At 38.3% G+C, this 25,708-nt stretch overlaps 2 protein-coding genes across 7 annotated transcripts in view; one reads left to right on the top strand and one right to left on the bottom strand.

The window, feature by feature from the left end:
- Positions 1-18,482, bottom strand: part of UNC80 (unc-80 homolog, NALCN channel complex subunit) — a 200,524-nt gene extending 182,042 nt beyond the window's left edge. For all 6 annotated transcript variants that reach the window (XM_066346738.1, XM_066346740.1, XM_066346741.1 and 3 more), the window contains exons 1-7: positions 18,134-18,482; positions 17,078-17,126; positions 14,193-14,349; positions 12,697-12,998; positions 9,925-10,048; positions 8,129-8,202; positions 4,935-5,074 (exon numbers count right to left, since the gene is read on the bottom strand). In XM_066346738.1, the coding sequence (XP_066202835.1) occupies positions 4,935-5,074; positions 8,129-8,202; positions 9,925-10,048; positions 12,697-12,998; positions 14,193-14,349; positions 17,078-17,126; positions 18,134-18,225 (938 nt within the window). In that variant the 5' untranslated portion in view covers positions 18,226-18,482. The remainder of the gene's footprint in view (positions 1-4,934; positions 5,075-8,128; positions 8,203-9,924; positions 10,049-12,696; positions 12,999-14,192; positions 14,350-17,077; positions 17,127-18,133) is intronic.
- ACADL (acyl-CoA dehydrogenase long chain) overlaps positions 1-25,708 on the top strand; it is a 711,748-nt gene that overhangs the window by 378,151 nt on the left and 307,889 nt on the right. The gene's annotated exons all lie outside the window — the stretch shown is intronic.

Genomic DNA, 25,708 nt, shown 5'->3' with positions numbered 1-25,708 from the left:
GATACTTAATAATTGATGTGAAAATAAATGTACAGATATAGTCATAATAGTTATCATATATAAAATGATGGTAATGTTATCATTACCGCTGGTTGTAGCCAGCCTCCAAAATAGGCCGCAATGACCCCTGCCCTCTTGGTGTTCACACCTTCATGTAGTCCCCACACATTCTTTCCCAGGGTTGGTTGGTGTGATCCATAGAATATAGCAGAAGTAATGGCGTTTCTCTTTGAATATTAAGTTATGAAAGACACTAAAACATTTATCTTTGTTCCTCCTTCTCTTTCTGGGATAATGTATTTTGAAGAAATCCAGCTGTGTCCTAAACAGCCCTATGGAGAGACCCAGATGGTGAAGAACTGAACCTTCTGGTTAACAGCCATTGAAGTGAGCTAGAAGGCAGAGCCTAAGGCCCAGTCAAGCCTTTAAGATGACTGCAGCCAGGGACAACATCTTGAAAGACCCTGGGTTACAACCACTCAGACAAGCTGTTTCTGGGTTTACGATCCTCAGAAACTGTATAAAATAATACATTTCATTTGTTTTAAGCTGCCAAGATTGGGGGTAATTTGTCATACAGCAATTGGTAGCCAACACAGATTGTGGAACTGTATTAACAAAATCCTAAATTTTGGAAATGGTTTTGGAATCAGTCAATTGGCAGAGGCTGTAAAGACTTTGAAGAGTGTGTTAAAACATAAAAGCATACACTGCCTTGCACAAATTGCTAACAGAAGTCTTGAACATTGAGGGGGCTGTTGATGAGGCTTAAGAAAAGCAAGAGGTGTGTTGCTGGAAACCAGAGGAAGGGGGATCCTTGTTTGTAGTGGCAGGAAACTGCCTGCTGTGATGTGAAAAGTTAAATGTTTTTAACAAAGTAGGTGATCTAAGAAAATATTCAGAGGAAGTGTTAAAGGTGCCTTCTGATGAAAGGCCATGTGCCAGGCACTAGAGGTAGAACAGTGAGTAAAAAAAGAATTGATCCCTCTGCTTAGGATTTTACAGTCTAGAGAAAAAGATAACTGTTTGACAAATAATCACATAGGCATCTAAATTATGATTTCCATTTGTACCATAAGAACAAACAGGGAGTTCTGTGACCGTGTTTAACATGGTTGACCTGTCAAAGCTTCTCTAAGAAGTAAGGAAATGATATTTAACTTGAATCTTGAAGGATAAGGAGTTGGTTAAGTGAAGGTAAATGGAAGAACAATCCAGGCAGATGGATTAGCATACTCCAAATCTCAGAGCTAAGGAGAAGTTTAGTGCATATGAAGACCTCACAAAAGGCTGGACTTTAATATTTGGGGTGTGGGTAGTGGCACAACATTATAGAGAATTAGACAGTGGCCAGATGATGTGGACCTAGAGAGCATATCAGGGATTTTGAATTTTATCTTGATAACAATGAATAGTCATAAATAGAGTGAAAGGGTCAAAGTAGCATGACTAATTATTTCCACGGATATGTTACACTCTTATTGGATGGTGGCACGAGTGAATAAGAAGAGACTCGTAAGTGGACCCTTGCTGTGTGCTAGACGGGAGGTGATGAGAGGCTTGCTTGATGGTGGTGGTCTTAGGGATAGATAGAAGAAGGCAAAATCAAAATACTTTTATATATGCTTTTCCTCAGCCTTCCTTGTGTCATAAATTTAATCACCATTCACTCAGTTGCTCAAGCCAAAAGCCTGAGCTATGCTTGATTCCTTTCTTTTTCTTGCTCTCCACATTCAGTCATGTCAGCTCTACCCCACAGTGTACCTCAGTTCCAACCTCACCTCAGCCTTCCTGCCCCTATTACTACCACTTTCATCAAGTCATGTCCCCTCTCACCTGGCCATTGCAATAGTCTCCTAACTAGTCTCTGAATCTACTTTTGCTTCCTGAGTCTATTTTTCATAAACCATTTAGGGTGGTATTTAAAAAGTGTGAGTCAGTTAAAGGCACTCCATTGCTCAGACAGCCTCAATGGCCTTTCTTCACATGTTGAACAACCTCCAAACTTTTTACCGTATCTTCTTAGCTCCTACTTGATCTGGCCCTTCACAGCCTCTCTGATTCCCTAAAACTTAGCCCCTTGCTCACCACTGTGTGGTCACAGTGGCCTTCTTGCTATTCCTAAAGCACACCGAGTTATCACCCCTTTGGAACCTTTAGACTTGCTGTGCCCTCTGCCTAGAATGCTCTTCCCTGATCTTCCTGAGGCTGCCTCCTTCCTATCATTCATGTCTCTGAAATAGAGCCCACCTTTCATTCTGTTGTTTTGCTTTTGCCTTCATAATCTAAGAATAACCTGGAAATCATTTTATTCACTTATCTTTTACTCTTTTTTTTTTTTTTTTTGTATCAATGAAGTATGCATGCCCTCTCGGAACTTGGAGCAGCCCCCAGGCAACACCCAGCAATAAAACAGGGACCTCAGTTCTGCAACCAGGAGATGAATTCTGCCAATAATGAGAGGGGGCCTATAAGTGGATCTTTCCCCAGTCAAACCTGTGATGAGACTGCAGGCTATCCTGACACCAGGGATTGCAGCCTGGTAAGAACCTGAAGCAAGAACCCAGCTACATTGTACCTAGATTTCTGGCATACAGAAGTTGTGAAATAGTAAGTTTGTGTTGCTTTAAGCCAGTAAGTTGTTTAATTTGTTAAACAGCAGTAGAAAACTAATATAAGAATAAACAGAAACTACAGAAAAGCAACATTTGATCAGATATAAGAAGGGAATTCCACTAAATACAACTATCTAAAAATGAAATGAGCTTCATCTGAGGTTAACAAATTCTTCATTGCTGTGTTTAAGAGGTTAAAATGTTTTTAGTGCATCAGATTGGACTGGTTATCTTCACAGGTTCGTTCCACCTTAAAAATGATTTTAAGTACTCATCAACACCATTGACTTGGTATAGTAAATCATGTTAAATAAACACTATCTCTGCTTAGATAACTAAAGTTGCTGCCAACAATTTGTATTCTCAGTCAGCAAAAGATCCTTTCACTGGTTCACTTGCTTTTGAAATTCAAAATGAAAACACAAAGATAAACAACTATTTACTTTATTTTGGTTTAAAAGCATTTATCTTCATATGGATCTATGCTTTCAACACTTCTAAAAAACTCTTTAAAAAACACTGCACCCATATAGCTCGGTTTGGTACTAGAAGGAAGTAGACCGTCACAAGATCACCGAGTGAAAATACTTGTGAATCATCTTTTGGTTTTGTTTTGTTTTTTTGATAAAGGGCTTTTACCCAGAAAATATAAGAACTCTTGCAATTCAATAAGAAGTCGAACAACCCAGTTCATACGTAAAGAAGACCTGACTTTGGGTGATAAACATACAACACAATATACAGATGATGTATTGTAGAATTGTATACTTGAAATCTGTATAATTTTATTAACCAATATCACCTCACCTCAATAAATTCAATTAAAAATGATAATATAAAAAAATTAGGCAAAAAAAATCTGAATAGACATTTCACTAAAGAAGTATTCAAATTGCTAAGAAACATAAAAATCTACTTATATTATTAGTCATTAGGGAAATATAAATTAAAACTACAATCAGTTCCAACTTCAAACCTAATGAAGTAGCTGCCAAGGATAAGCAGAAAAGATGAACTCATTCATTTTTGATGGAAACATAAAATGGGGCAGCCATTTTGGAAAATTGTTTGGCAGTTTCCCTAAAAATCAAACATAAATTTACCATACAACCCAGCAGAACTGAAATTCCTAGGATCTACCCAACAGTGGTGAAAATATATAACCCCCCAAAACTTGTATATGAATGTTCATAACATCATTATTCATAATAAGCAAAAACTCAGCACAACCCCAATATCTATCAACTGATGAATGCATAAATAAAATGCAATATATCTATACTGTAGGATACTATTCAGCAATAAAAAGGAATACACTACTTATAAATACTATGATGTGGATGACCCTCCAAAATATGCTAAGTGAAAGAAGCCAAATGCAAAAGGCCATATACAATATGATTCCACTTATTTGAAATGTCCAGATTGCAACTAGAGAGACAGAAAGTGCATTAAGTAGTTATCTAGAGTAAGGTGTGGGAATGGGAGTGACTGAAATATTTTTGGGTGGTAGAAATGTTCTAAGATCAGGTCACTGCGAAAGTTGCACAATTCTATAAGTTTGCTAAAAGCTTATATTTGTTTAAATTGTACTCTTAAATGGGTGAATCTTCTGGCCTAAAAATTATATTTCAATGAAAGTATTTTTTTAAAAATACCTCCTTTTATAATAATATCCACTAGGCAGTAATGTCATTTGCAAATAGGGATATACAAATGGTCTCAGGGTCTTTCACCCTGTGGGTGGAGCTTCTACTCTAGTTGGGTCCAAAGGCAAACCTCATGAATCCAGGCTTCTATCATTCAACAGGGAGTAGGAAGAAGGAGACCAATGCTTTTCCCTAAAGAAGGCATTTGTAAGCAAATTTACCACGTACACAGCTAACAGGGGCAGAACTAGAATGTTTACAGAGAAGAGATTTTTCAGTTCCCTGCGAGTACTGCAGAAGCACACACTTTAATACAAAAAGTTCCTGTTATAAAGTGTTCTCATGCATTAAAGCAGATCCTTTCACATCCCCACAACAGAATCTTTTGATAAACAGGATCATTTGAGTTTTTGTATTTAAATATTTAAAATATTATCTCATTCAGGCATCTCATTAAATCAGACATGTCTTCCCACTTCCACTTCAGTTTGTTTAAATGAGAGCCATTCATAGCACACTTCTGGAATTAGTAATGTAATTATACCTTGACCAAGAATATACATACATCATGCACATACACATTTTAAGGAACAGAGGCTATACAAATAGCTAAAAAGGCATACTTAATTTTGGTGACCAGGGATGCATTTTTGTCCTTAACATCATGTACCTGGAATGCGATGGACCTCTTTCCTGGGAGGTTTGGGAAGACAGACTTCCATCAAAGGAGTTTCCTCGGTGACAGCCTGAAATGGTGGCCTTGGGTGAGATGGAATCGGGTTGGAATGTTTCACAGACCACCTGGAGTCCCTTTTGGAGATGGAGAAAACAGATTAAAATATTTTTCCTCAGGTATACCTTTGAGAATCAGCTATCATTTTACATACATTGCTTTTGTTTTTTTATTAAAAAGTTTTCTGACACCTATATATTTATTTATTTTGTTTTAATTGGATTTATTGGGGTGACATTCATGCATTGTTTTTGCAATTAAAAAGTTGTAGCATAGCTAATTATAATGTCACAGACCAAGGAATATTGCCTTCATCTAACCGAGGGGAAAGAGACTTTGAGAGAGCACTGGTGTCATTCTAAGCATTAGGCTAAGTACTTTCCTATACTTTATTTAATTTCTCCCTTGACTCATTTCCTTTCCATCTCCATATCTGGTATCCATAGGAGAAGAGTTATAATCCAACAATTCATCAAAGATATGCCAATAATGAGGTGGGTCAAATAGAGTCATGAGGCTAAAACCAAGCAATAGGTTAAGATGAGCTAATCAAATTGAAGCCAGATATGAAAATGGAAGTGCAAGGTTCAGGTTTTTCGATTACTCATCAGAATACGGAAGCAATCTTTTTTTTTTTTTTTTCAATTAGATAGGATGACTTTATTCTAAGCAAAGATTCAGAGGCTAAGACTGCATGCTCTGTGTATTCGACTCAGTGTTTTAATTAATGAGAAGGATAATCCAGGTCCCTGAAGAAGAGAAAAGGCAGGTGGTAGAAGGCACAGGGAACTGGGAAGAGGAGTGTGGTCTTGTGATGGATCCACTATAGGGTCTTAAGAAAGAAGGGATGTGATGAAAGGATGACATCTTGCATATTATAAGCCTCTGTGAAATGGTGAGTTAATAAATGCCGCATTAAGAAGATTAGTCAGGCATCATTAATGGATATTTATATGAAGCAGGAGAAGCTAGAGGAAGAAAATTTAATTAGATGGTTCAAGCTACAATCTCATCACAAGGACCTGGATGTAGAGGGTAGCATGAAGCATAAAGAATAAAGAGCACATCTAAGCTACATAACAAAAAGAAAACAAAATATGGTTTATTTTTTTTTAAAAATTTTATTTATTACTTTTTAGTGAGGAGAGAGAGAGAGGGAGAGAAAAAGAGAGAGAGAGAAGGGGGAAGGAGCAGGAAGCATCAACTCCCATATGTGCCTTGACCAGGCAAGCCCAGGTGTCAAACTGGCAACCTCAGTGTTCCAGGTCAATACTCTATCCACTGTGCCACCACAGGTCAGGCCAAATAATGATTTCTCAGGGAAAAAAAAGAATCAAATAGAGAGGATTAAGAAGAATGAAATATGATACTTATGTGTCTCATTGTATATAAGATGTCATCAGTTATAAGATACACCATTATTTTATGTTTGATTAAGAAAAAACTAGATACTTCATATCAGTGAAGATTTTTTATTTCATACTTATAAAAGGGGCTATCTCAGACTTATATAGGAATAGCTTTTGATTATATATCCGTGCTGTGTATATGTAAAAAGGAAAATATAAGGGACATCAATTGGTGTAGGTATTCCTAACATTTTTTTACATTTAGAAATTTCAACTCAGAGTTGTTATGTTTTTCCACAGGATAACTTTCTCTAAGTCAAGAGTGTTATTTTGTAAAAGAGTGCCCCACTGTTCCTCTGACATATTCTTCTAAAGCCATAGATCCTGATTCTGCAAATTCAGATGCTAGAAATGACCAAATTCATGCTGTGCAACAATGGCAACTATATCAAGACTGCTACCAGGCAAGGAGATTGTAAGAAGCCAATAATCATCAAATAAACTCAATTTCAAAAATGTTAAAAGTGAAAAAAATACATTTTAAATATATTTAAATGTAGCATATAAATCACAGTGTCTGTACTTAGCATTTAATTAGCAAATAGTAGATATAATAGGACTTCAACATTTCCAGTTTGAAGGGTACAAAGGATAATGATACTTCTAGCAGTAATACTCCATCATTTGAAAAGAGTATTGTCAGGAAAACAGCTGTGTTAGGCTTGCTCGCTGGTTTACCAGCTGCAAGCACTTTGTTTAATTAGTATTTGAGCACGTGGCTGCAGCATGTGTGGATAGTCTATGTAAAGTTACGGTTTTTTGCGCTCAGAGCAAATGGCGGGTGGCGAACGGTGGATGGTAGATTGTGGATTGCCTGCCCACCACTGTGAGGGATCATTTTGCTGTTCATTTGCTTGCTGCCTGAGAAGAGGTTGTCCCCTGACTGTTTGCTTATCTGCCATTGTGAGAATCTATTAAATAGGAGTGGCCCAATGCTTTCTGGTTCCGCAGTTCCTCTACCATCTGCCCGAATCCAATGTGGACCTGCCTGGCCTCAGCCACTGACATTACAAGAATCCAATTTTGATGGAAGCCAGCAAGTTTTATTTTTATGAATGCAGATTGAAATTGAAAGCAGGTCATCCAAACGCATGCTACATTAGTGGCAGTAGCTTTGAACTACTCTTGCCTTAATTTTCTTCTTTTCCAAACCAAATAGTGCATGCCAAATTTGCATTGAATTATATTCTACTTTATTATGCATCTTCTATTTTATGTGTATTATTCTTGGTTCTTCATTAATTTTTAGAATCCTTAAGGGTAGGACTGTATCTTATGACTTTTCTAATCCCTCCTCCCCATCTGCTACAGTAGTATTGTACCTCTATTAGGACTGCCTAACAAACATTAGGGGATTCAATAAATGACTGAGAACAAGATGATACTTTGGTTAATGTAGGATGAATAGTGATAATTAACATTTAATGTAACACACTAGCCATTGAGATAAAGCACTACTTACCACACACTAACCATTGAATTAAACCAATAGTTTAACTGACTTGTTTCAGCATCCCCTTCCACATTTCTGGGAAGTGCATAAAATTATTTTCCACAGTGATAGATAGAAAACCTGAGGCTGTTTAAAGTTTCACATTCAGAGAGGAGGAGCCAGCACTGAAGCCAAGTTGAATCATTCTAGAACTCACGTCTTACCCTTCATTCCACACTACCTCTAAGGAATGACTGACCCCTTTCTTCTCATGATTAAAACAAACTCACCTCTCCTTGTCTTGTGTCCTGATTTGGTGATTCACAGGTCTGACTCTGATTGTTAATAGGAGAGCTTCTCTTAGCTGAAAAGAAGAAATTCTATCACCAATTTTAAGTTCATTTTATTTCCTAAGTTCACTTTATATTCAAATAAAAAAATAGATTTTAACAGTTCACTATCACCTTGAAAAGAAGACATTTAATAACACGTTGTAAGAGAAATCAAATAACCATTTCAAAAATCTTAGCATTTCTAGGTTGTCAATATATTGATAGATCTCTTCATCTATTTACTCTGATTCAATAGGTTAAGGTGCTAAAAGATTGGCAATACTAAAAACAATAATACTTAACATCTACATAGTACTTAATATCTGTCAAGTCCTATTATGTCATATGTTAACTTATTTAACCCTTTAATTAATCGTATAATAACGTATGGTACATTATCAGACCTATTTTTCAGATGAAAAGATAAGGCACAGAAAGTTTAACTTGCCCATGGTCATTTGACACTTGTATAAAGGTTTCAGCCCAGGTTATCTGGCTCCAGGGTCTGTGATTTAATGACCACAATAAGCTGCCCCTGAAGTAAGATTCAAATCAGACCCATCTTTACCTAAAGATCGAGAACGATGGGATGTAAGATGGCAATGCTGCATTTGAATGTGAGGATTCCTGGTCTGAGAGAAAACTTATTTACCAACCTCACAAAGACCAATAAATTAATAAAAAACCCAAAACAAACAAACAAAAAAAATAAGAGACTGTGAAGAGGGTTAAACATATGCCATTGCTTTTTCTGCTGGACTTGTCTTGTAAGCTGAGTTCAATTCCCCCTCCGATGTGGGACACTATTTCGAGTCCACAGGGCCAGGCAGAGGGAAATGGAACCCTCTGTGGATATCACCCAGAAGCAGAGGGAGGGTGAAAGGCATAGCCCAGGGACTGTTCATCTGGACATGGATTCTCACCAGTCTTTGTACGTGTTAAGTGACAGTCTGGGTATGAGGAGAGAGAAAGACAGAGAGAATCGAAATTTGAAGTAACCTCTATATTCATACAGGAAAGTAAGAGGTCTTAAAATAAACTTTAAAAATGTTTTTTTTAATAAACATAAAGATATGGCTTTTTTAGTAATAGTGTTGCTTTACTGTAGCATATTTTATTTTTCTATGTCTTATTCACACTGTTTTCAGTTTTTTTAACCAGAGACATCTGTCTTTACTCACAGATAATTGTTTTAATCCAATGAAATTAACATCACTCCATCCATGAAATCCGAAGTAGATCACTTCTGGCTATGACATTTTTACTTATTTAGTTCATTGATATTTAAACCGTGTGATAGACTGTTACTCTTGGTTTTAGAGTTTATTTCAATAGTTAATGTATTGCATACACGTAAGTTGTGGTTTTGTCTACTTTTACTACATGGAAAATTTAATCTTCCTTTCGAACGATTATAGTAAGCATGACAGGTCACTACCAATATATGAATAATACATATGAATAATATAGTACTCCTACTTGACAAAATCCCTTAATTTATCATGTACCTTGCAAGGTGTGAAGTTACACAGGAAGGTTAAATGACTTACTCAAAGTCACACAACCTGACAGCATATGCCCTTGATTTGGAGTTTCTCCTCATGTGATGATTCCTGTACTGGGGACACCTCGATGACTCCCTGGGGAAATTTTCTTCCTCTTGGCCTTTTTTAAAAGTAAATTCTCCCATCACCCTCATTTCTGCATTTGAAGGAGTCTGCTAAGACCATCCACTGGGTGTCCGAGTCACAAACCTGTGATGATGTTTCTGAGGGGCTTCACCAGTGCTGTGAAGCCAGAGACTTCGGGCTGCCTGTGCTCCCACATAGGCTGCCAAATAACAAGCCCGCTGGCCAGTCGGAAGGTGAGGTCAGACTCCTGGGGAAGAGAAGGTCAATACATATAAATATACATATGAATAATATAGTACTCCTACTTGTCCAATGTCCACTAAGTGGCCTCTGAGAGTTGGTTGAAGCGACTAGTCAATGCAAGGACGGACATCATTTACAACAGGGGTCTCAAACTCGCGGCCTGCCGAACAATTTTGTGCGGCCCGCAGACTAATCCATGAAGTTCAAAATATTTTGGATAAAATTAAGTAAGCCTAGGGGCCTACTTGTATTTTTCATTTCTCTAGCATCCTAGCTAGATATTAGCTTAGTTAACAGCAGTTGTGATGCGAACTACAGTTTCTGGTTGTTTTGTGACACTGAAAAGTGTTGCGTAACAGTTGCCTTTTGTAGACCTAGTGCGGCCTGCCAAATGGCTGTGATCTTGCTCTGCGGCCCACATGCTGAGTTGAGTTTGAGACCCCTGATTTACAAGGTTATTTTCAAAGCGGGTGGACCTTCCAGATCTTTCATCACACAAATGAGTGCTTCCAGGATAAACCAACAGCCCTAGGTTATCATCAAAGTTACTATGGAAAGGAAGGTGGTCTGCTTTAGGCAAAATTAATATTTAATTAAAATTCAGCTTTGAGCAAAGCATGAAACAGACAAACCATTGTTTTGTGCTAGCAGTGAGCGAGGCCTGTTTATTTCAAGTTTTGGCAGATCTCTTTCTAAGTGGTGATCATCATTATTCCTCTTAATTACTTAATTGTCCTGTCTTCCTCATATAGCAGTATTCTCCGATGCTGGCTGTTGGTCTTTCTATTCTCCAGTCCACCTCTTGTTCTTGCATTTCATGGAATCAGGAAGATATTTGTAGGCCCTAGTGTATTATTTTGTAATTGTTGCCTCTCATCAGCAATCTTTAACCTCTTGGAGGTAGGGATATCTCAGGCATCTCCCTTCCCCCACAGTCCCTTTCACCATCATAATGTTTAATACAACGTTAGGAATTGGGTGCATAGTAGGTGCTCGATAATGCATGCTCAGTTGCACTGAGTTTACAATCCAAACTCACTCAATTTAGCTACAACTTAAGGTCTTTTGCAGGAAGCATATTTTGTGTTTCATCATGACATCAATTTGAGAGGCAATGTTGAAGCTGCTCTCTTATATTGTGTAAGTGCAATTAGCAGACATTCTGAGTTACACGTTAAACAACTCAGCCACTCAAAACAACGTGGATGGAGATGGAAGCAGAGAATGTGGTAGGAGATTAATGAACACAGCTGAAACCCAGGCATTCACTTAGAGCAGTGATTTGCAAACTCTGGCTCGCCTCTTATAATCGTCTGGGGAGCCTTTAAAACCCAGGAAGCCCAGGTCCCCCTTCTTCCCTTACCCAGACCAATTAAATTAGAGTCACTGTGAGGTTTTCTAAAGTTCTCCCTGGTGACTCTCACATGTATCCATGGTTGAAAACCACTGATCTAGAAAGATAAGGGCTGGGAAGAAGTTGGAAAAAAAAGAAAAAGTGATTCTGCAAATGGTGAATCAAGGTAGCTCAGTGTCAAAGGAAGCTTCCACTGGAAAGGCCGAGGAAATCCGTGACTGAATCTGCATATTGGCAGAGAGAGGGCTCTTCTGTAGGCCAGGGAGTGGGATCCTGTCACCACAGCAGTGCCCACAATGGGAAACCCATGAGAAAGACATGGCCACGTGCAAGTCTGGGGTGGAGCATGGGGGTAAATGTTGCAAATGGAAGGGAAAATCAGTGCAAGGACCTGAATGTAAGAATTAACCTGACGATGCTTGAGGGCGATCCTGGGGGTTAGCGAATGAGAGGTTAGTGAGATGAAGGATGAAGGGGGTGCGGCAGAGAAGGCAGGCAGGATGTGGGACCTGGAGGTCCCGCGGGCCAGGGGGATAGTCTCAGTGAAAGCAATGCAGCAATGCTTTCCATTAAGTGTAACCTTTACAAAAATACTTGTTAAAAAAGGAAAATTACAGCTTTTAAAGAAGTACTTTAATTTTATTTAACAACATTTAAATTTTTCAGTATGTTTGATGGACAATGTGCCCAGTGCGTGCAAAATATTTGGGGAATGTACAGGTAATTTCAATTCTATTTCTACAAGCAATGGGACAGTTTCAATTGAAAGTAAATTTTAACTAACACCCAAATGGCTGAAAAGACTCATTTGTCTTATCCACTCATAGTGATTGTTAATGGTCTCATAACCACCTTCATATAGGAAATGTCATTTAAAGCTCATCCTTACAGCCTGACCAGGTGGTGGCGCAGTGAATAGGGCATCGGACTGCGATGCCTAGGACCCAGGTTCAAGACCCCGAGGTCACCAGCTTGAGCACGGGCTCATCTGGCTTGAGCAAAAAAGCTCACCAGCTTGGACCCAAGGTCACTGGCTCGAGCAAGGGGTTACTCAGTCTGCTGAAGGCCCACGGTCAAGGCACATATGAGAAAGCAATCAATGAACAACTAAGGTGTTGCAATGAGCAACGAAAAACTAATGATTGATGCTTCTCATCTCTCTGTTCCTGTCTGTCTGTCCCTGTCTATCTCTCTCTCTGTCTCTGTAAAAAACAATAATAATAATAATAATAATAATAATAATAAAGCTCATCCTCACATCCCCCTCCCCCTCAGCCTAATACTACCGTTCTGCTTACCTTGATCCTGTGGACCAGAGGAGCAAACAGAAACACGAAGAGCTCCACGGTAGCCATGGAGTTCTGGAATATCTTCCTTCGGTTGTTCTCTTCTTCGTCGTTGGAGCTGCTTTGGCAAGGCGGCCCTGGAGAACCCTGGTTTTCAATCTGGTGGATGAAGGCGCTACTACTGCCACCCCAACTGGATCCTCGGTCTGTGCCCCCAAACCGCTCACTGTTGCAGTCTTGGGGGGCCTCCAAAAGCATCCAGTGCAGGGTGTGAAGGAGCTTTGTCTCAGCGACACCCAGTTTATCCTGGTGGCCTGCACGAGATAATCACACTGGCAGGTTAAGGCAAGCGTTGTGACCAGCACAACAGATGTCAATTTGGGATCTGGGATGAACATCCTTGCTTTGCTCTGTAGTTTGATTTTCTGGGAGACACTAGCATTTTTCTGTATCCTTTACAGCCAATGCTAGAAAGGCACATTCTTGTTTTGGGACTTTCTAACAGGCTGCAGTCTTTGCAGAATGACCTGCTCTTACAGGAGGAGAAACTGTGTGCATCACATCTCCTCAGCCAGATAACCTGCAAAGTTGACCCTGGCAGAACACGGGCTTGAACTGCACCAGTCCATTTTTGGTGAGATTTTTTTTTTTTAATAAATACAGTCTATTATTCATATCCTTGCAGTTTGCATCTGCAGATTCAACCAATCAGGATGAAAAACACTGTTTCCAATCTCTGGTTGCTTTAATCCACAGATACAAGGCAGATGGCAGAATTAAAAATTACATGTGGATTTTTGTGGATTAGGGTAGGGGAGGTTGTATACCTCTAACCACCCCCACCCCAACCCTCCCGCCCACTGTTCAAGCATCATTTAGATATTTCCAAATGGGTGGTATAATGGCTAAGAGTATAAGCTCTGAAGGTAACAGCTATTTATTATAAGCAGTGTGACCAGGAAAGGCCCCCTCCATAAAGGTAGCAAATGAGCAGAGACCCAAATGAGGGGAAGAAACTAGATGGAAAAGAACAGGTGTACTGAAATGGAGTAGATGGCTAAGAAAGACTGCCATGTGACCAAAGGTAGCTACAAAATATCTAAAAAAGAAAAAAATCTTATGTATATGCATGCACATACACACAGTACCACCAAGTGGTTACTTTCAGAGCTGGGAGGGCAAAAAGAACAATTCTGTCGGAAACTCAACTGGGATGGGTGAGAGTCTCTAGCTTTCATATTAAACGTTTAATGTTTAGAAGGATATTATATTCACATACTACTTGTAAAATTAATTTAATAATTAAGGAGCCAGTTCCCTCATTGGGAATATGGAGATAACAATGGTACTAGTGTGTGTAGTGGGGGGGCGGTGAGGGAGAGTGAGGATTAAATGAGATATTGTGTAGACAGTGTCTGGGAAAATAGTCAGTATGCCCCCTAAATGTTATGAGTGTTGAACACAAAGGATGACGGTATGCCATAAAGAAGTAACATAGGAGCACCAACCTAGCTTGTTCCTGTTTGAAAGCAGGGTTGCAGTGCAGTGGAGGACATGGGGCAAAGCAGCTTGCACCAGCTCCCATCTGGAAATACTCTGGATGGCTTCAGAGAGTGCCGGAGACAGGCCATGCAGTTTGTTTTCCACCAACACTCGTTCAAAGGACTATAGATTAAAAAAAGGGGGGGGGGGAGCGTGTAAAATAGAAATTCAGAGATTTTTATTGGTGAAAAGAATGACATCAAGGTACTGTATACTATAAAAGGAGAAAATTACTGGGCCAGAGTTTTTAGTGTGCACTCATACTACTTTTCATTGCTTTTCTTGACATGCAAAGGGTCAGTCATAATTTCCTATTATCTACCCATTTTCAGGTTTTTATCCAAAGTGTACGGCTTGAATTAGTAAATGATTATCATTTCCATCAAAATAAACTTCTTCTAACAGAGTACAACCCATTTAATTCATGAAATTTTTAGATATACTATTTGATAAAATGCTGCTGAGTCATCCAAAGAGGCTGTCACAACTGCAACCAAAGTACGTCTTTTGTAGAAGTGTCTTGAGCAAACATAACTTATGTCAATGTGAAATAAGTATTAAATAAGATTCACTCTTTTAAGAATCTGATTTTGGAGTCCCTGAGTTATTCCATGTCCCCAGTAGTAACTGAGCACAAGACACTCCTTACCTCGTGCCTGGAACTATAAAGATATTTAATCTACCTGTTGAATAAAGAAAGGAAGGAAGAGAAAAGGGGGCTGAGGAGGTAAATGAGCTCTTTTTGCTTTGCTCATTTAACTCTTCTATATTGGTCAGGGATATTTTCAAAGAGTATAGTAACCCATAGCAAGTTAGATCTACTGAGGGTTTTTTTGAGGGGAGAGGTTCAGAGGAAGGAGTATATATATCGCTATAAAGCATTGGTAAAAGTGTAGCTATGAAATATGAAATAAATTTAATAAGTATTTGACTTGTATGAAAAGAACCCAATTGGTACTTAATGCCCCAAATGGTTTAGAAATTTGTGTAAATGTGCTCTAGAGCAATTATAATACGAATCCCAACTGTTTGAGATATGTTATTGGAACTATTAGGATACTTGAAAAAAAGAGACATGACTTAATACAAAGTTTCCCCAATGCAAACTATTTACTTTTTGACTCGAAAAAGGAAAGTAAGATTCATAATGAAAAGCATGCTGAAGTTTTGATAAAGAGTGAAATCAGAGAGTAAGTCCTTTTTTTTTTAAAGAAAAGAAATAAAGGCCTTTGGATATGCTGACAGTGCAAATCCAAATATTTTAAAGTTTCTCAGCCTTCAGGTAATTTTTAGTAAATAAAGTAACTTTTAATTTAGATATTTATATCTCTATATTTACCTAACTATGAATGTGACTTAACTGTGTGATATCATGTGACATTAAATATGTCAGACATATTTTTGACAACAATACAGAAAAATCAAGATTATTTTAAGCTAGTATAATTGTAAACTAATAGTTTACAATTTAAGGAAGTCTCAGATTTTTCAGGTGTCAAATTACTCTAACTTGAGATCAATACAAAACAATTTCTATTAAAAAGTTTTTACTAGAAAGTTAGATTTTTAAAAATATCTCTGTGACAACTTTGAAGGCCAGAAATGCAACACAACGAAGTCCTGCTTTTTTGTATGAGAGTGCGTTCATGAGTGTGTGTGTGAGTGTGTGTGTGTGTGTGTATGTGTGTGTGTGTTTAACTCTCTGGTTGGCTTCCATCATAGTTTGTGGCCCTAGCACATTTCAGTGCTCCTTGCTAGGTCATCTATGTAGTCATTTGCAAATTTTCATGACACTCTCTAAATATGTAGGTTTCTACTTTTAGGTTATAATATATCAATGTGAGCTCCAAATTTTAATGAAATCTGTAAAAATGCTATTTCATTTGCTTCTCAATTTCATGTTTTTTTGTTCTCAAAGTGTAAAATGGACATTTATAAGGATATAGAGTTTTCTTAGAATCTCAGGACAAGGCACTTTATTTTGCATAAATACAGGGATAGACAAAAGTAGGTTAAATTATTAACAATCATTACCTAAAAGATAAATCATAAATAAAGATATGAAATAAGACACAATACAAATAAATAACATAATACAATAGTAAATAAATAAATAATACGAGAATAAACTCTCTTGTACTCACAACTGTAAACCTACTTTTACCAACCCTTATATTACTATCATTATTTTAATAATTATTTTATATCATCCATTTTCAAACTAGCACAACAAATAAAGGACATAAGAGTTCCCAATTGTATATTATTTTTTTGAGTAGTTCCTCCATTCACTTTATGAACTTTCATAATCACGGTCACGATTTTCTTAATTAAGGATTTAATTTATTATACTTGTGTCGCAAAGCCCTCTACCACCTGGTTCTGTTATCTCTCCACCTTCTCTTTACTGCTCTGTCCCTCACCCCACTCCTGTAGACTTGCTGTCCCCTCTGCTCTTCTCTCAGCTCTTCCTCCCTCCCTTCTTTCAAGCCTTTGCCCAAAGCTCATATTAATAGTATTCCTTATCCATATACCATCTCTAAAATGATTATGCTCCCTAATCTCTTCTCTTGCTTAATTTTTCTCCAGAGTGCAGCACTACCTGGTTTACTATGTATTGTATTTCATGTGTTTCTGACTGGCCTGTGCTCCTCCCACTGGAATGGAACCCTGTGTTTGTTTTGATTATTGCTCTACCCCATCATCTAGAACTGTGCGTGGGCACATAGAAGGTGCTCAGTAATACTTGTTGAGTGAATTAATATATACAGTCACTATGATTTAATGTTTTTCTTCAGGTTGAAATTACCACACAGAATATGGAAATCATTTAATGGTTAACGTCACCTACCACACAAGAGGCTTCATATTGCTTCCCCAGTTTAGGCCTCAAAAATGCACTGAAAAATTAATAGAGATATTTGTTATCAACAAATAAAATGATTACTTTTGTTGTTGTTAACAAACGAAATGATCATTAGAGCATCCTTATGACATCTTTTTCAATGACTAAGACATGATGCTATGAAACAAATTTCATGCCTCCCTCCCTATAGCTTGTTAATGAGCAGGTGTTGAATAGCTGACGACACTTGCGTTTACATGTGTAATTACATATATGAAAGAGATGCGGATCTCGACATTTATTGTATCGACTCTTATTCTGAAGACTTTGACCTAGTCAGGTTCTAAATCGCTAGCTGTCAGAAGTGGTGCAGCACTCTACGGTCTTATCAAAACTGAAAAATGAACACAGTTTATGGGTCATGATTTCCAGAATCGAATTTCTTACATGATAGATCTCTAAAATAATAATAACATTAATAACGATCAAGGAAACCTTGTTTCTTATTTATAGGGATAGGTTTCTGGTTTTTCCGGCGGGAGGAGGGGGAGGGGAAAAGACTTATCAAAAATAATTCTCCTCTGGGGCTTTAACCAAGAGCATTACGCTCGCTCGCTACATCCGAGCAAAAATGGTTAACAAGTGGGCATAACAGTTATCGGCCAAACAGGAACTAGAAAAACAACAGGTCACCGGGCTGGAATTACAGCAGGAGATGGAGGGGAAATTGGACGCAGGAGCACAGCCAGTTGTAATTACCTTCCCTAGTTCCCTGCCCCCTCAACCTAGGGTCTCTGCCCTCCCATCCCCTAAATAATGTATATATTTATGCAGCAACTGTCAATCTGCCTGGAGTCAAACTTCACTGAAATACATATTTTTAAATGCGTGTTTTTAAGCGGGCGCAGAAGGCTTGCTTTCCAGCCCCGGCGAAGGGACCGCAGGCTGTGGCGCGGCCTCAGCAGCAGCGGCAGCGTTGGTGGCGGCGCAGAGGACCCGGGCGGCCCCGGGGGTGCCCCCAGCCTAGGCTGGCCCGAGCGGCGCGCCCTCGGCGTCCCTCACCTGGTCTGCCGCCACAGGAAGGTCTGGATGGGCAAGGGGATGCCGCGGCCGCTGTCCTGCTCCTGGCCCTCGGAGCTCTTCCTCTTCACCATGATGGTGGCTCCCGGGAGCCCTACTGCGGGACCCGGCGCTGGCTCCTCGGTAGCCGCCGCCGCCGCCGCCGCCTCCTCCCGTGGCTCTCCCCAACTCTCATCCCCTCCTTCCCCGAGGCAGAGCCGGCTCTCTCCGCCCTGATCCCGCGTCCCTCTCCCCTTCCCCCGCCCCTCCCCTCGCGTGGAACATGGCTGCGGGAGGAGGGGAGGGCTGGCGGAGCCGCGGAGCCGGGAGGGGGGCGCTCGCAGCAGCTGCGCGCCCCGCCGCCCGCGCGCCCGCTCCCTGCTTTCAGCACCTCCCACTGTGGACAGCGGCCCGTGCCGGCCGGGCCTGCGGGAAACCAGAGCAGGGGGCCGGTGGAGCAGTAGTGGGGTGGCCAAAAGGGTCCACGCTTCGCATCGCTCACGGGTCCGCTGCGTGGACTCTTCAGCCCCCAGGATTCACTTCCTGCCCTTGGAGCTGCACCCCAGGACTGTCCCCTGTCCTGCTTCCCAACCTCAGCTTCGGAAGAATTGCCAAGGTCTGGGGAGGAGGAGCTTTGGAGAACCGCAGCGCGCTCACTAATACTGGCATCATTCGCACCTCCAGCAAGGAGGTCAGGAGTCCATCCTGGGGCTTAGCAGGAGAACATGAAAATTATTAGAAGTGCTAACCAAGAAGGGAGTAAGCTTGGCTAGAGAGAAAAAGCTCGAAAGTTCCCTGATGTGAGAATTTATTTTAAAATGGTAACCACAAGAAATTAACCTTGCTTGATTTGCCAAAACAGGAATGTCCCCAAACTAACTAGTTGTGGGTATTAGTTAATTACAACTTGAAAAAAAAATTGAATCATGCCGTTAAGAAATACATTTTATTCTAATCCATTAATGCACTTTGGTGATCCTGTTCATCTATCATTGATATCTATCATTACCCTTCAGTTGCCACAAATGCCCATATATTTTGTAGGTGGATTACTGTTAGACATTTTATTTAGTAGTAAAACGAGTAGGAGTAAAATGAAGCAGTTCTCTCTCTCTGTCTCTCTCTCCTCTCTCTCTCCCTCTCTGTCTCTCTCTCTTCCTTTCTCTCTCCTCTCTAAAATGAATAAATAAAAAATTAAAAAAAAATGAAGCAGTTCTAAAGTTTTTGAACAAAGATATTGCTGTAAACCATGAACTAGAGAATCAGACCCCAGATCCTGATCTCAACAGATATAAATATTTCTTGTATAATTAATCACATGTGGGTCTACTCCACATAGAGAGAACTATATGCTATATTGGTATTTTCAGTCACAGGAATAAAATCTCCAATTAACTTCTAGAAGTCACCTTTTAATACGAATCTTGAAAAAAGGAAAGATAGGTTCTCAATATAGTTTATTCAATGCATATTAAATAAGTTTATTTTATATGCCAAGTAGTCATCTATATAGATTTCTGCTCATAAGGAGCTCACAAAATTGAAGGGACACAGACAGGTAAAGGAAAAGTTACCATGGGACTCATGATACAGACTCACTTATCAAAAAAGGACAAGGCATAAAATATGGACAGGAATCAGATAGGGAAAGTCTTTGTATGTCAGGCCATGACATTTGGATAGGACAACTTCAAGCAAAGAAGTAAAACCTTCATTTCTACTAAGTGTAATTGATATGATAGGAATGTAGAGGTTGTTTGAAATAGGCAAGAGTTGTAGATGAAAACATCAGTCTGGAGATTAGAAAAATATTGCATGAGATTCTGAACCAAGGCCATGACAGCACAACTAGAGATAATGAGATGAGGTTTTAAAAAAGAATAATTTATTGATTTTAGAGAGAGAGGAAGGAGGAAGAGAGAGAGAGAGAGAGAGAGAGAGAGAGAGAAAAAACGCATTGGTTTATTTCTGAATGTGGCTCTGACCAGGACTGAACTGGAAACCTTTAAGTTTTGGGATGATGCTCTAACCAACCAAGCTATTGGACCAAAGATGAGTGTTAATAATGCAGAGATATAATTAATAGAACATAATAATCATGTTGTCATGGGGAAAGAAAAAGAGCACAGTGGACTTGAATTAAAGAATCCTTAAAGAAAAAAATGTTGAAAATATACTTCTCACAAAAATTAGAGGATATTTCAAAATGAATATGAAGTGATAAAAAAAGAAGCATTTGATTTTTTTATTAAACAAGAACATCAGAAAAGCAAATGACAAGTCAAAGAAAGTTATTTTATTATGCAAAACCAACTTTTATTTCAGTAGTGAAAATGCACTATTCAAAAGGCTGAAAGTACTAGAGTATCTGCATGTTTCCTGATCTCCTAATACTTGTGAGCAGTGTATTTGAGAGTGAGGATAATGCACTAACAATATTAAGTAAGTGACTAAATCTAGTGCACTGCTGGACTGATTATTCCTTGGTGGAGAAGTAATTCCTAAGATGGAAGATAAAAAGAAAGGATTATAGCAAATAAATTATCAGGAAAAGAAGAAGGATGAGAATACAAGAGAATTTGAGCTTGATGGCTTATGTAAGCTGTGATGTAATCAGTAAGATAGGTTTTTTTTAGGATTGGTGTTTGATGGGAGAGAATTAGGGCATCTATCAAAAAATATGAATAGCAGAATATACATACTGAGTAATTGTTATATGTCAAGATCTGTTTTAAACGCATCAGTCAATTGATAAACTTTTAAGGAAAAGAAAACTGACACACAGAAAGGTTATATAACCTGCCTGAAATTACAGAGTAAGTGATAAAGGAAGCTGTAAAGTCTGGTTTCAAAGTCCTTCTCCAACTTTCTACAATACTATGGAGCATTGTCTAGTTGTGAGGGTTTGGAAGAATTAATATGTCATGTAAATAGGAGCTGCTCAAGGACTTATGAAGTAATTTTTCTATGATGGTAAAAGATTAAGAAGAGCTAATGGCTCTTTCTATTCCTAAATGCCCTTAAGACAATGAGTCATGATAGGATGGAAGAAATCTATAACAGACACTGTCAAGGTCAGTTTTCAAAATAACATTTTAATGGAGATTCAAGATTACCATGATGATTTATTTCTCTTACATCCCTTAAAAACTTCCAAATATTTTTTTGGCTTTAGGGAAGAAACATTTCCTCCCTAAATACCTTTATCTACATTGTCTTGTTCATGTATTTCTTTTTCAATTCAGATGAACACTGGAAGAGGAAAGCTAAGAGCTGATTTAATCTGGTCATTTACAACATCATGGTTAATGAGCCAGTTCTATTGTAATCACTGCATGATACTGTCATGTCACTGTGCAAGACATTGGATTGGATGTGGAGCTTTCATGAAGATGGTGTCCAGTAATTGAATGGCTTTGGACCAGAAAAGGAAACTGCCTTCAAGGCCTTAGAAGTGTATGAAAGGAAATTGTGAGACAACCCACACAGATACAGATAAATGTATATGCCTTGGAGGTTATCCTCTCATAAAGGAAATGACAAATTTTAATACTGCCCAGAGGTCTAGTTTCCAGATGAGTATATAAATAAATATGCCTGGCAGATAAACTGATTAGTGAACTCTGGCTGGGTTTTGGAAAAGATTGCTTCAGTAAGTGGAATCCAGAAGGCTGTGTAAGGATATGAGAGCTAGTAGTAATATAAACACTCACAGTAATTAATAAAAACAGTTTTTTGGTCAAGTGCCCACCATTACTCTATTGGCAATCGATTAGAATGTGAAAGTGAAGCATGATTGTTCTTCTCATGGGTCTATCAATCAAGAGAATATAATAATTACATTGGCTATAGTTTTGGAGTTTGAGGGAGAGGCCACACTTACTTTGAGGTCATTCCCATTACTCAGATGTTTGTTTATACCATGTGTCTTTGGTATACACAGTCCATACAGTTGATCTCACCAAAGGGTGCAGTCTCAGTGATCTCTCAGGAGTCAGGACAGATCTCCAAACCCACAGTCTACACATCTAAGTTCCTTAAACTGTTTTGCAAAGTTCTCTGTAATCTGACTTAATTTCATACAAGTCTTTCTGTTCTACTTTGCTCTAGAAATACTGGTGCTTCAAGAACCATGTTTTGCTGGGTTTTCTTCTTTCATATCTTAATAGAACCAGCATGTTTTCACCATTTAAATCTCAGACAAAATACAACTCCTTTATATGGGACTATTTATTAACCTGCCTAAACTAGTCTACCCTATCCTGTTCTAGTAATGCTCTATGATATGCCCCGGTTTTTCACTTTATAAAATACATCATTCTCTGAATACCATATTTATTTGTTTAAAAGTTCATCTGGCCTGACCAGGTGGTGGCATTGGACCCGGATGTGGAAGGACCAAGGCTCGAGACCCCGAGGTCACCAGCTTGAGTGCAGGCCCATCTGGCTTGAGCAAAAAGCTCACCTTGGACCCAAGATTGCTGGCTCAAGCAAGGGGTTGCTCGGTCTGCACAGGCCCGCAGTCAAGGCACATATGAGAAAGCAATCAATGAACAACTAAGGTGTCGCAATGAAAAATTGATGATTGATGCTTCTCATCTCTCTCCGTTCCTGTCTATCCCTCTCTCTGACTCTCTTTCAAGTTGAAAAAAAATTAATAAAGGTTCATCTGTTCAACCTAGAGTATAGCAAATATATATATGATACCCAGAAACAAATCTAACAAAAATATTTAATACATTTGAGGAAAATAATATCAATTATTTAAAGGCATAAAGACTTGCAAATGTAACATTTTCATAAAACATATTATTCTTTAAATTTTATATTATTTCAGGATTTTTCATAAAACCATTAAAAAAAGACATCATGAAATTCATATAGAAGAGCAAGAAGTTGGCAATAGACAAGATGGATTTGAAAAAGAAGGAAATTGTTGGAGAATCACAAGACCATATCATAACTAATGCAATGTAATTGATAATAACATAGGAATAGAAAACTTAATGAGTAGAACAAAAAAAATTCCAAACATAAATATGAGGAACTCACATGACACAGTAGGATTGTTGTCTCTATTGAGAAAACGAAAATTGATATTCTTACTTAAAAGCTTACCAAAAAGGTTAAAGACCTAAATGTGAGAGGTAAAATTTTTATTATTTTTTAAAAAATAGATTGTTCTGATCTCTTAATTTCTTATAAATACTTTGAATCTTTCTTGTAGAAGTCTCAAAAAGTTAAAGCTATGTAAGCAAATACAAATAACTCAAAAAATTATTTTTTGCAATGAAAGACCCATAAAAATGAAAGTAAACATAACATATTTAACCAACAGTGGATTAGTGGATTATGATCTGGAATATATTAAAGTTTGTTACAGCATAAATAAGCAATGACAAAAATTTGAGAAATAAAAATGTGCTCAAATTTTATTAATAATTTTCAATGCTCAATTTTATCAATTATTTGGGAAAATTAAACAAAAAAATTTAGATATGATAACAACCATTTCAAGGTCCTTAAAGAACAAGGAGCTTGGAACCTGACTTCCTGGATTCAAATACCAGGAATGTGGCTCACAAGACATGCAACATTGAAAATGCCACTTAACTTTTCTGGGAGTTAGTGTCTTCAACTGAAAAGTGAGAGTAATATGAGTAGATATTTTGTAACATTGTTGTGAGGATTAAATGAGTCAATATAGTTTCTAATTTAAATTGTTTCATAAAAAGTGATCAGTCCAAATCTTAGTGTCATAAAACAACCATTTTATTGTGCTCATAATTTGTGAGTTAGGAATTTGGCTAAGTCTTAGCAGGGTAGTTCTCATTTAGAGTTCCACGAGGTATGGTTATATAGTCTTTTGAAGACTTGAATGGTCTGGAAACCCCAGTGGCTCACTCACATGGCTGACAGTAGATGGTGGCTGACAGCCGGGAGCTGAGCTCAGGGTGTCCACTGGAGCAACATACATGGCTTCTCCTGAGTGTCAGTCTCAGGGTAGTTGGACTTTTTATAGCTCACTTCACCCAGAGAGAACATCCCACAGAATCAGGTAGAAGCTGCACAGCTTTTTTTCTCTAGCCTCAAAAGTTATGCCATAAATTTCAGCTGCAGTCCATTAGTTATAAGTCATTAAGTTTTCTCCAGAGTCAAGAGGAAGCAACATAGATCTCACCTCTTAATGGGTGTAGTGACAAAGATTTTGCAGACATATTTAAAAATAGCCACAATATAGGTGAAGCACTTGGAAGAGTGCCTACTCTGCTCTATCATTAGTATTATTCTTTTGACATGCTGACTTAGTCTTTCAGTCTTTCAACTGAACTCCTCTTAAGTTAGTCTTCTTTGTCATTTTGTCTTGATGTTGCAATCCAAGATGCTTCTTCATGGAGGTGGACAAGCAACAGTTCTGTTCATTCTCAAAGGTGATGTTATATAAACCTTGTAGTTATGTGGAGAAGATGACTATGGATTTTACACTTAGTTTTTCTTTTCTACTTGACATCTTGTTAGGACTTGTTAGTCAACACATCCCTGAATAACAAGGTGAAATGTCACAGAGTCACTCACAGATGTTGGCAGCAAATGGGTCTGGATACTAGCTTCTGACATCACTGCCGGATTCACTTATTTAAAATCATGATACATGAGTGGTCATTCTCTTAGTAGGTCAGATCTTTATGTTGACTTTAATTTCAATAGCTTCACCAGACAGATTCATACTAGCCTTCTGATACCTATCAACTAGCTGATAGTTCTATTTCAGGTGTACAAAAACTTTTTCTTCTAGAGATTTAAGAATACAAGAAGAAATAAATATATTATGTTTCAGGTAGTCTCCAGTATCTTAAAGCTTATTTTTTTCTTGCTTTATAACCACTTTATAACCAATCACATATTTTCTGTTTAACGCGAATGAAAGCTTTACGATGCTGGAAGCCATGTTTGCTGAGTCACTGAATATTGATTTCTTTAACATTGGTATGGCTTGAAATATTTGTAATCATTGGCCTTTATTATTAGGCATTATGTTATATTATGGTGAGGATGTGCATGTATCTACTTTATATTACGTTGTAATAGAGCAATATTTATTTTATTAAGGTGAAAATGCTGAACACTCTATAATTCAGTTTAATATTCCCCCTTAAATGTAGAAAATTTTTATAAAAATATTTCTTTATACTACCACTTGGTAAAAGAATGGTGAGATTTATGTTTTTCTAGAGCCTAACTAACCATTTCTGCACAGGGGCTAATTTAGAAAAAGTAAAATTGTTTATTTTAACAGAGTATGTTTTTTTTTTAATGTGGAAATGCAATATTCACACTTAAGTGTTCTAATGACATTTCCTTATTCATGAAGCGTTATGTGTAACAAGCTGAAGTTTCAGAAATTCTTTAATTAGTGCACCCTGCAATATGTGATAATGAGCATTGCTGCGAGAAGAGACCGCCGTGCTTCGCTCCTTAGGAAACAGTCAGGGACAAATAGTCTGGCTACAGCACGTCCTCCCTGCTGCCGTGTCATGTTCTCTCCTCGTTCCTTCTGTTCTCTAGGGTAGGTGCCCT

Source organism: Saccopteryx leptura, chromosome 7 (assembly GCF_036850995.1).
Source record: "Saccopteryx leptura isolate mSacLep1 chromosome 7, mSacLep1_pri_phased_curated, whole genome shotgun sequence".
NCBI lineage: Eukaryota > Metazoa > Chordata > Mammalia > Chiroptera > Emballonuridae > Saccopteryx > Saccopteryx leptura.
Note: the sequence above shows the minus strand (reverse complement) of the source record. Positions and strands in the feature narration are given on the sequence as shown.